The sequence below is a fragment of the Trachemys scripta genome, chromosome 6 (genome assembly GCF_013100865.1).
Source record: "Trachemys scripta elegans isolate TJP31775 chromosome 6, CAS_Tse_1.0, whole genome shotgun sequence".
Taxonomy (NCBI): domain Eukaryota; kingdom Metazoa; phylum Chordata; order Testudines; family Emydidae; genus Trachemys; species Trachemys scripta.
Window position 1 is genome coordinate 87,888,596 of NC_048303.1, and position 12,197 is coordinate 87,900,792.

General features: G+C 42.6%; 1 protein-coding gene across 3 annotated transcripts in view; it reads right to left on the reverse strand.

The window, feature by feature from the left end:
* The window catches only part of JAK2 (Janus kinase 2), a 142,664-nt gene that overhangs the window by 39,571 nt on the left and 90,896 nt on the right, over positions 1 to 12,197 (reverse strand). For all 3 annotated transcript variants that reach the window (XM_034773224.1, XM_034773223.1, XM_034773221.1), the window contains exons 8-9: positions 3,609 to 3,766; positions 987 to 1,098 (exon numbers count right to left, since the gene is read on the reverse strand). In XM_034773224.1, coding sequence (XP_034629115.1) covers positions 987 to 1,098; positions 3,609 to 3,766 — 270 coding nt within the window. The remainder of the gene's footprint in view (positions 1 to 986; positions 1,099 to 3,608; positions 3,767 to 12,197) is intronic.

Genomic DNA, 12,197 nt, shown 5'->3' on the forward strand with positions numbered 1-12,197 from the left:
ACTTATTAGCAATGGTGAAATGTATTTTGTAGTGCTGTGCACTGATGCAGGTATGGTTCTTATGACAGGCACCTTACAAAGACCTAGGCTAGATTCCTATTTTTGTTGTCTACAGCATAGTTCTAACTCCAAGCTGAAACTTGGCACACAGTCTCAACACACAGCACATTTCTTTAAGTCAAACTTTCAAAATGTCCAGTTGTCCATTTCTAATTTATAGAAGCTCCTATATTGCTGTCACATGCCCTTGCTTTACAACACTGTGGAAAACATACCAATGAATACCAAATCACAGCAGCTCTCTAACTGTTTGCTTGGAAAAACTAAAGCAAGAAATGATACAAACTTGCTCTGAATGGCGGACGATTTTACCAGATCAGCTAAAAGAAACTCTCTTTCACACACAGTTTTCCTTTCTGAAAGAAAAGCCTAAATATGCTCAGTGAATGAGCAGTGCAATTCTATAAAACATTTCTTTCTCCACTGATTATATTTCCCTGAGATGGCAAAGATTCCTATGTTTCTAAGACAGTAGTTGATACTTTTCCATCTACGCAGCAGCATTGTTGTGGTGTCATCTGCTGAAATGTGCACAGCTTTGAAGGTATGTGTTACAGTAGCTAAACTAACTGCTGCAAGCCAGTATGAAAGCTCACACATTATTTTTTAGTATACCTCACTAAAGAAGAAGCTACTGTTTTTTTATGTTTTTGAAATTTTGGTAGAAGAGGCCGATGGACTGATAATTTTGTGATTTTTTCATATAAACCAAAACAAACCAAATTATACAGCAATAAATAGCATGTAAATAAAAAAAAGTATTGTGAACCTCAATGACATTAATGAATAGGAGAATACATAGCTCATGTAACAGAAGATACAAACTCAACGATTTACTGTATGTAAATGAAAAATAAATCATGCAGCAGTGTTCTCTGCTTTAGTGCAATACAGGCTACAGTTACTGCTCAGTGCAGTACACTGACCTCTATGGCAAAGGTGAGGAAGTATTTCTTAAAATCTTTAGGACTGCAACGAAGAACATAGTAGCCAGTCTGATTGCCTGCTTTCCTCAGTTTATTGGTAGCAAAGTCCATGCTATAATAAAAAGAAAAAATGTTTACTACTGTACAATTTCAGAAAGCAAAACAGCAGAGATTTTGAGCAATGACACCATTATTAGAAAGCATTAGTTATGTCAACAGTGGGTATCTAATAGAAGGAGTGTATCTATGTGCTATGGTGTTTGCTTTTTCAAACACCAGGGCTTTGTTCTGTTAGCAACAGTATTATATGCAGGTAAGGAAACATGCCTATCAAGGACAAGCAGCTCACAGGAGAAAGAAAAACTTGTTAAAAAAAAAAAAAAAAAATGTACTGAATCATCCATCAATGGAAACTGATTTTTCCTGGGAAATCAAGTAACTATATAGCATCTCTGCTATGGATTATCTAACTATCCATGTCTTGTTCGAGGGATTATGAATAAGGCTAAGATTTTGTCAAGTAAGTCACAGATTCCATGACTTCCAGAGACCTCTGTGACTTGTATCCATGGCGCCTGGGAGCTGCAGGGTCCCCTTGCCACCTGTGGTGGCTGGGAACTGTGGGGGCCCCTAGCTCCCAGTCACAGCAGGTGATGGGGGTGCCCCACAGCTCCCGACTGCTGTGGGCAGTGAGGCCCCTGGGAACTTCCAGCTGCTGAGGGCAACAGGGATGCCCTGGAGCTCAGAGCCACAGGTGGTGGGGGGACCCCACAGCTCCAAGCTGGGGCCCTCCAAGGTGGTGTGGCTCCCCATTTTCTCATGCATATTTTTAGAAAAAGTCACGGATAGGTCACAGGCTTCCATGAATTTTTCTTTATTGCCCATGATCTGTCTGTGACAAAATATTAGCCTTAGTGATGAATGGCATTGCTTGAGAGGGTCTAGGCCTAGCACATAATTCAACGCAGTCCTAAAAAATCAACTTTAACATCTGACTCTACTGTTCAAATTCGTAAGTTTCCTTCCCCATGTCCAAAAAGTCAACAGAAGGCGCTTAATATATTAGGACAGGTTTCACCCATGTCTTTTGGAAGATGTAGATCATTCCCTCTCTTCCCCTCATGTTAATGAAAAATTTCCAGAAATATGCCTGATTTAATTAGGTGGCAGACTAATTTTTTATTATTTAAATATGTATACCAAGTACATTGGTTCTCTTGTTTAAACTATGGGGAAAAAATCAAATGCAGTACATTCTGCTTACTTACATTCTGGTTGCCCATATCCTGAGCTCAAACAATAAACTGTATTCAAACTGTATGAAATGTTACAATCAATAAAGGTACCAAACTGTTTCTCGAAAGAAATGGAGAAACTGAACTAAGAGACAACAGCTGTACAAAAAGCAATCTGATAGATTTACTAGCTAGCAATTTTCTGCGTTCCCCTCACAATGATTGAAGACACGGGTATCTGAATTTGCCTTTTTTTCCCTTTCAACTTAGATTCTAGTTCTGCTAGATCTTTTAGTGAAAACATTATGAGAGCCTCCGTTTATGACATCATACACTGTTGCCATGGTAATGTAAATTCAACATTATGTCTTTGTTGCATGACTGGGTTGGAGGAAAAAATGAACTCTGAGTGGAGGAAATATATTTTAAGTTCATCTGTATTTATTCTTATGATTTACAAAAAAAAAATTCAAACATGAAACATATCACAAAAGGTATCATTCTACACTCACTCTGCAGGTTTTCCCAATAATTTCAACAGGAGTTTCATATGGAGTTTCCTCCAACCCAGCCATGCAACAAAGACATAAAGGGGAAGTATATAGTGCAACGGTGTTACAAAACATGACATCCCTCATCAGAAAAGGAGTGCACCTTCCCTTACAAAGTCTACTCCTAGGGGAATTCTGCGCCAAAAAATTCAAAATTCTGAACACTATTTTAAAAGTCTGCAAATTTTATTTGTCAAAATAACACTACATAATCATGCCTGTTTCAATTATTTTGGTAATTTATTTCAAAATACCTGTCAGCAAGTATGTCTATAACAGTACAGACACACAAAAATTCCCTCAGGAGTAGAGTTAAAAGAAATCCCTATGACAACCCAGTTCCTGTTTCGCTGCCTCCCCTCCCCAGAACCCAGTCGGGGGGCCAGACACCCACAATCCCTCCCCCCAAATCCAGCCAGGGGGTCCCCTGCAGCCAATACACCTGACCCTTTCTCCCTGACACCCCTCCCCCCCCCCAGCAGTGTCTTCTATGTGAGAGCTGGGCACTGCTGGATCCAGCTTCCCCTAGTGGCGGCCAGCAACACTGCAGCCAATTTCGGGGGGCAGGAGGGGAGGAGAGAAACCCATTAATTTCTGCAAAAATCTGCATTGCACAGTGGCGCAGAATTCCCCCAGAAGCAAAAGTCAAAGGAAACCCCCCCCCCCCCAAAAAATGTTTTGCCAAAGGAAAATTTGAAAAAAACGACCCACCAAAAACCTATTTTTTCTATAAATACACATTCCAGTAAGTATGCTTATGTTTCACACTTGCTGAAGCTCATCTTTCAAGACTCACTAAAAGTGCCTTGTCATATTAATATAAGAGCACTGCTTACGAAATTGGTCCATGGCAATTGCTTTGGATATTTTCAAGCACTGTTGGTGGTGCTACTTCTTTACAGAGGTAATGGTGAGCGTCTGCAGTTAATCTATAATATCCATCAATTAATGATACAAAAGAGAGAGCTTCTCTTAACGAATGAAATTCAGCCTCCTGTAAAAGTGGGGAAGAGAGAGAGAGAGAGAGAGAGAGAGATACGAGGTTAATTTATAATAATTAACACAATCCTCAGATAGGTATTTTTTATATATACTATTACCATACCTAACACACACACACACACACACACACACAGAGTATAGACAGGCCCAGATAGTGGAACTCTTATTCATACTGATAAGCACTTACATCAGTAATTGACTTCCATTGGAATAACTGTGTATGTGCTCAAAAATGGGTGAAATTCATTCTGAGTATTTGGGCTCTATGGATGGGGTGCATTCCCCAAACCAGGGCATAACTAAACTAGTAAAAGGATTTAAAAAAAAGTCACCATCTATTAAAGGGTACCAGGACACCATTATGTATTCAGCTACATTCTTTATTTCTGCATTTTGAGCCATCAGATTGTGTTGGGGTTTTGTTTTGTTTTTTTAGTAAGAGCAAAATGAGGTAAAAAAACAAAAGGTTTCTTCTAATCTCTTCTTTCCATAATTTGCAGGCTCTCTGATCTTGAAAGGTCTACTACTATAACTTTCTGCTGGTTTGTCTACCACAATACTAGTTACTTATGGTTTATAGTATTACTTTTTAATACCAACTGTCTGAACCATGTATTATTCTTAACAGTGTTCTCATCACTAGCAATGCATACATCAACTGAAAGGACAACACTCCTGCAGTAAGTCCTAGATTTGGATGCATCTGTTTTTAAAACAATTTGTATATACGAGCTGGATGCCATGGGCCTGATTCACCATGTTATGTGCCAATGCACATCTACTGCCACATCAGCCTCAGTGGTTCTCCCTATGGCATGTGGGTGAGGGGCGAAGGTTGGAGTAAATCAGCCCTTCTCTCAGATGTTGATAATTCTTAACAGTAGTTTATTTACAATTCTCACAAGCAGGGCGGCTCTATGTTTTTTGCCGCCTCAAGCACGGCAGTCAGGTGGCCTTCGGTGGCACGCCTGTAGGTGGTCGGATTTGGCAGCGTTTCTGCAGGTGATCTGCCGGTCTTGCGTCTTCGGCATACCTGCCACCAAAACTGCAGGACCGGCGGACCTCCCGCAGGCACGTCGCTGAAGGCCACCTGACTGCTGCCCTCCCAGCGACCGGCAGGCTGCCCCCCACAGCTTGCTGCCCCAGGCACGCGCTTGCTGAGCTGGTGCCTGGAGCCGCCCCTGCTCACAAGGTATGCCTCAGTGGTTCTCTTACGCAAAATACACACACACACACACACACACTCTTCTTTGCTTCCACCAGAGCAGTGATGCTTATTGTGCTAGCTCCTGGTCACCTGCACATCTCCAAAAAATAGTAAACTCAATATTTCCCCAATAGAGAAGAGAACAGCTCTCCCCCTAGGAGAAACGTTTTTCTCTGCTGCCTCCAACCCTTCTGCAGTTTGTGGATTGTTCCTTGATCCTCCTTCCCCTCTAGCTCCCCAGAAGAGGTTTTTAAAGGTCATTGGCAGCCCTTAATTGGGCTCAGAGATCCCTAATTAACCTGAGGTAAACCCTTTTCAGCTCCTAGGAAAGAGGACTTTAACCATTCTAAGACTGATATACCTGCCTTCAACCACCCTTTGAGAGTGGTCAGGTCTGACTTTGTCACATATGCCCTCCAGCTCAACATTATGGGGTTGGGCTGCATGCCTGATTCCTGCCCTATGCTGCACTTTGAAGCAGAAGGGTTGTAGTGACAGAAACTATCTTGTTAGTGTTGCATTTTTTTCTGGTGCATTCACTTCAGGGGAGCATGGCCTGTAACATGCGTAAACCTCCATCCAAGCAGATAATACCAGAGGGTTTCCATGGCCCATTTTACCATGAGGCATTCCTTCTCCACTATGGCGTACTTCTGTTCTCTGGGGAGAAGTTTTCTATTGAGACACAAAACTGGGTGGTCTTCCTCTGTAGCCATGAGAGAAACTATGGCTCCTAACCCTACTTTGGAGGCATCTATTTGTAGTACAAACTCCTTCTGGAAGTCTGGGGCTACTAGCACTGGACTGCTGCAGAGGGCTATTCTCAGATCCACAGAAGCTTCTTTGGCTGCACAGGTTCATTTTACCATGTCTGGGACAGATGCCCTGGTGGTGAAGTAGGGAATGAATTGTCTGTAATACCCAACTATCCTCAGAAATGCCCTGCCCTGTTTCTTCTTGATTACCCAAGGCCCACTTTGTATTGCCTCTAACTTGTTCAACTGGGGTTTCACTACACCTCTCCCCATGATGTACCAGAGATATTTGGCTTCCATTAGCCTTATTGCACATTTGGAGAGGTTAGCAGTGAGACTCACTTTCCTCAGAGTATGCAGTACTGCGTCTACTTTTTCTAGGTGCATCCCCCAGTCTTGGCTGTGTATGATCACATCATCCAAATAGCTAGCTGCATACCTGGCATGTGGACATAATAGCTATCCGTAAGTCACTGGAAGTTTGCTGGAGCCCCTTGTAATCCAAAATGGAGGATAATGTACTGCTATAAGCTCTGTGGCATAGAAAAGGTGGCCTCTTCTCCTTGGCCACCTCTGCCAGAGGGATTTACCCATAACTTTGGTCAAGTCAAAGGTAGACAAGAATCTTGCTTTTCCCACCTGATCAATTAGCTGATCTATCTGAGGTATGGGGTAGGCATTGAACTGGGACACCTCATTTAATTTTCAAAAGTCATTGAAGAACCTCATGGTACCATTTGGTTTAGGAACCAGAACAGTTAGGCTGGTCCATTGACTATGGGACTCTTCAGTGATTCCCAACTCCAGCATCCTCTTCATTTCTGTATTGATCTCTTTCCTTTTAGCTTCAGGGATCCAATATGGTTTAATCTTCTCATTTATTCCTGGATCCGGGACAATGAGCTTCCACAGTTTTGCCTGGCTTCTCTGAGAACACATCATGGCTTCACTCCATCACCTTGATGACCTCTGTCTTGCCAGGGCTTTAACAGGTTGATGTGGTAGATCTGTTCTTGCTTTCAGAGATCAGGTTGTCGAACCTTAGAGTTAACCATCCTCAATGGCCTGTTACTTCATATAGCCTCTGCCATTTGACCAAGGGCTTGTTTTCTGCTGGGGGTCCCATCACCATTACCCAATCCCCAGCCTGGAATTTCAGAACACTTGCTTGTCGATTATAACTGTTGGGCTGCTTGTGCTTTTTCCATATGTTCTCACGCTATTGGGGTGATGGGTTATTCTGTCCCATGTGAGTCACATGTTCAATGATGCCCATTTCTTAGCGAGGCTGTTCCTCCCGGTGCTCCTTGGCAATGTCCAATATGCTGTGGGGTGGCAACAACTTGGCAACTTGAAGGGGGAAATCCCTATGGAAGGTTGGGGAACCTCCATTATAACAAGATTCCAGTAGGGTAGCAAGGTATCCCAGTTTTTCCAATCTCAATTCACTATTTTCCGTATCATGCTCTTCAGTGTTCCGTTGAAGCGTTTGACCAAGCCATTGGTTTGTAGGGCCTGTATTTGAAGCAGCACACACAAGTCCTTCATCAACTCTGCCATGAAAGGAGTGCCTTCATCTGTCAGAATCTCCTTGAGTATTCCTATCTGAGAGGATATTTGGATTAGCTATCATCTTGGACACTGATTCCCAGGGGTATGGCTTCTGGATACCAGGCAGCAAAGTCCAGCACAAGGAGCACACTCTGATGAGCTTGGGCTGATTTCTCCAGCAGGCCTATTAGGCCCATCACTGTCCTTTCAAATGGGACTTAGATAACCGGTAGGAGCACTGAAGGGGCCATTAATTGAGGTTGTGGGCTATGCAATTGGCATTCAGAGCAGGAAGCACAATAGTGTCAAACCTGCATATAGATTCTTGGCCAAAAGAACCTTCAAAGGATTCTATCTAGTATTTTATTCACTGCCAAATGTTCCCCAAACGAATGACAATGGGCTATGTCGAATAATGCCTTTCTGTGTCCTTGGAGTACTAGAAACTGTTTCAGTTCTTGCTCCTGTAGTTAGAGTATTCTATACAATAGGTCCTTTTTTTAAAATCACAAAGTAAGGCCCTGGACCTTTGGTTTTCCCCTCTGCTGGTGCCTCATTTACCTAGACTACTAGTTTTCTAATATTCTGGTATAGGAGATCAAGCATCTGAAATGTCCAAATTCAGTTTTACCCTGAGGGTTGGTCTTTGTGGAACATGTCTCAACCTCAGGTTCAGTAACTGAGTTGTCTCCATGCCTGCTGGATGAGACTGCTTACCTAGAAGCACCACCTTCTGATTCTGGGCCAACATCTTGGTCCCCAGTCTTCAGTCTGCCCATCTTTCTCACATAGTCTTCTGGGACTCTGAAAACAAGTCTGGGGCTAATTCAGAGAAGATGGAAGGCGGGCTATGTACTGGAATCATGATATCAGACATCGAGTTATTACTTTCCCCCATTCCTTTCACTGGGAGTAAATTTCTGAACCCTGGGAAATCTTGTCTTAGGAGCACAGGGTATGGAAGTTTAGAGATTGCAGCCGCCACCAGCCTTGTTGTGCTTCCCGGAACCTCTATTTGTACAGGAATGGCCATTTAATAATTAACTTTCCCATGGATGCAGGTTATTCCCCTGCTTTTCAGACAGTTCATTCTACCCCACCAGTTTCCCGGAGACCAGTGTGACTTCACTTCCGGAGTCTATTAAAGCAACCGTCTCTATACCATTCAACTTGAACAGCCACATATATCTATGTGGAGTTAAAGCTATTCCTGCAGGATTGATTAAGCACGGTCTCTCACTGTTCCACCAAGTTGCACTGCATGGGCTCCTCACTGTTAGGACAAAGAGCTGCTCTATGTTCTAGCTCCCCCCCCAAGCATAACATTTATACATAGCTCTTGATATCTCCCTATTCTATGGTCTATTAGGCCTTATCCTATGGCCTTCTCTCCCCGGTTCCCCAAGTCCCTTCCCAGTCTCAGGTCACACTTCAGCATCCCTCCTCCCCCATATAGTCATACCCAAACTTTCAGAGGTACAGGCCTTTGGGACTGGCACATCTCTTCTCTGGCAGTCCTTGAAAGCTCTCTGGCTATTAAGTATCTCTCTACGAAGGCAACCAAATCGTTGTAGTCAGAAGGGTCATTTTGGTCAACCCACCTTCACAGGCAGTAATCCTTTCAGGAATCTGTCCAAAACCAGGAGTTCTACAATCTTTTCCATACTGTTGGTCTCAGGATGCAACCACTTCTGTGTCAGATGGCTCAAGCTGAACCGTTGTGGTCTTGGAGCTTTGTTATCCTGGAACCTCCACTTGTGGAATTCCTGGGCCTTTATAGCTGTAGTCACTCTGGATCTCGCCAGGATCTCAGTTTTCAACTGGGCAGAGTCTTTGACAGTTTCTGCTGCCATATCGTGGTAGGCCTGCTGTGCCTTCCCACACAGGGAGCAAGGATACCGACCTACTGGTCTTGGGGCAAGGCCTCACATAGGTCTGTTCTTTCAAACATGAGAAGATAAACCTCAACATCTCTCTTTTTCATCATCTTTTGTAGGTAACCGCTAGTCTTTAAGATAGAGTTCCCTCCTGGTCACCTTCCAGAGTAAATCAGGGCCTTCAGTTGTCTAACTACTTCCTGCAGTGTGCCTTGGTCTTGTATCACCTGATTCACCAGCAGTTGGTTAGTCTCTTGTTGTATTTATATCGATTCCTGCTGAGCAGCCATCTGTACTCTGGTAGCCTCCTGTTGTGGTGCAGTGGCCTGCACCAGCATCCTTACCACGTCGTCCAATCTCAGGAATGATTTATCTTGCCTCCAGGAGAGTCCGCTGTATGTGATCCCATCCCTAACACCACATGTGGCAACACACCTCTATTGTCACATCAGCCTCAGCAGTTATCCCTCTGGTGGGGAGCAGAGGCCTAGAGGAAATCAGTCCTTCTCTACAGTTTATAATTCTTAACAATGGTTTAGTCACAGTTTTCACAAGGTAGGCCTAAGGGTTGTCCCAAGTGGTTTTCTTAACAACCTCCCTCCCCGCCCCCCCAACACACACACAAAACCATTTCCTTGCTCCCACCAGAGCACTGACCCTTATCATACTGGCTCATGGCTGTCAGCCCTTCCCCAACTCGATATTTCCCCTATGAGAAGGAGAACAGCTCTCCTCCTAGAAGAAACCTATCCTCCAACCCTTCTACAGCTTGTATCTTGTCCCTACTCCCAGCTCTCTCACCAGAAGAGGTTCTAAAGGTCACGGTGGCCCTTAACTGGGCTCAGGTGTCCCTAATTAACCTGAGGTAACCTCTTTTCAGCTCACAAGAAAGAGGTTTTAACGGGCTGATATACCTACCTTCAACCACCCTCCTACAACTATCAGGTCTGAGTTTGTCACAATCCAATTTTATGCCAGAGTAACTCCATTGGTTTCAATGGAGTTGCATTGGTATAAAACTGAAATAGCGCAGTGGTGATTCAAACCCCAAGGTATGTTCCTCCCCAGTCTGCTTTCCAATACCAGCAACTCAGTTCAACTCAGAGAAAACAGACTCTCCATTGGCTATAGGGCCAGCGAGTGTATTTTCTGCTATTTTCTCAAGTAGTTTATTTGAATAACCTGAGCTATACACCAGAAGTTGAGATCTCAAGGGTTTTTTGAAGAGTCATATAGTGAAACATGATGCGGCTGTAAGAAAGGTTGTTTAATATGCTACACAGCGTAACTTTACATAACATGATTCTCAATAAAGCTGCTGTATAATAAATATTTTAAAATACTCTGGTCATGATTTCTTAAACTTTATTTAACACAAGAAAAGCTTGTACTTAGGGCTTGTCTACAGTTATTGGGGGTTCGACGTGTGGTGATCGATGCATCGGCGGTCGATTTAGCGGTCTAGTGAAGACCCGCTAAATTGATCACTGATCACTTTCCTGTCAACTCCTGTACTCCACCTGAATGAGAAGAGCAAGGGGAGTCGACGGGAGAGCATCTCCAGTCAACATCGCGTAGTGTGGACCTCGTGGTAAGTAGATCTAAGTACGTCAACTTCAGCTATAAGAACAGGAGTACTTGTGGCACCTTAGAGACTAACAAATTTATTAGAGCATAAGCTTTCGTGCTTCAGCTATGTTATTCACATAGCTGAAGTTGCGTAACTTAGATCGATCACCCCCCGTAGTGTAGACAAGGCCTTAATCTATGTCAAGCAGATTGTCTACAGACTCACTTGGTTGGGATTGGAATACACCAGCTCTAATATTAAATGCCTAAAACTTGACATATTCTGGTTTTTCACCTTTTCTTAGGAGATGCCCTTTAATAAAGCATTTGTGCTGAACAGAAACTCACACATACTTCTAGGCTGCAGTAGTATGATGCAACTGCTGTATTTATGAAAACAAGGGCTATAGATGCTGCACAATAAATGGGTAAAACAGAATGCAATATGGACTTAATTTTATTTCGCAACAAAAGGCTTTATCAGTATAAAAAAGGAAGAACAACATTTATTACACAACATCCCTGATAGAAAGACAAAAGGACAAACCGGTTAGTACGTACATATGAGCAACCTCTTGTAATTTTTTTTAAAGGTCACGACGAGGAAAGGAGATGGGGAGGGTGAGGAGAGGGAAAAACCAACCACCACATATGTTTGGTTTTATTCAAATCAATATAAATAACTTCAAACTACAACAAGTTTTTAATTCCCATATCTTTCATGCACCCTCTATGCTCTGCCTTTCCCAAGATTCCTCTTTTTTGAGAGAGCTTCACAGGTTTGTTGGGATAATTTCTGGCAAATAAATCCTGTAAAGGTAACTCCTCTCCTAATATGGTCCTCGCTTAACAAGGAGAAACCAAAGATGTGAAAATTAACAGTTCTTCCTGGTAGATATTAGAAAGACAGCAAGAGGAAAGTTGGGCATCTCATATTGAAAATACTTCTTTCCTTATTTTGTGTCAATGTGCTCCAATCTATGGACTGTTCCTTCATTTCCCTCCCATTTCAGATGAATCTTAACTACATTATACGCTGTCCTCGACCAACCACATTTCATAAGAAAAAGGGGTTGAACTACCTTAAAAGAAAAGTTGAACATTACTGAAGCTGAAAAACAGCAATGAAAGACGTAATGAAAAGAATGTTCTTTAATAATCCAAAAGTGAAAGTGCTGTAATAAAGAACAAATATTCCTCACGCATGCACTTTACAGGAAAAGACTACATTAAAAACCATTTGTTTCCATTGGCTAGCTACCAAAAACACAGCTTAATTATCTACAAGTGTAGATTCTATGTGACTACTGAAGAGTAATTATATCAAATCTAATATAATTCTGAAAAACAGTATCATTTTTAAAGGCAGCATTAAAAACAGAAAATTAATTCACTCTCATTCAAATGCTTTTGCAGGTTTTGGATTTACTTTCTCCAGGAAGGAAGAACCATTTTAGCAGTACA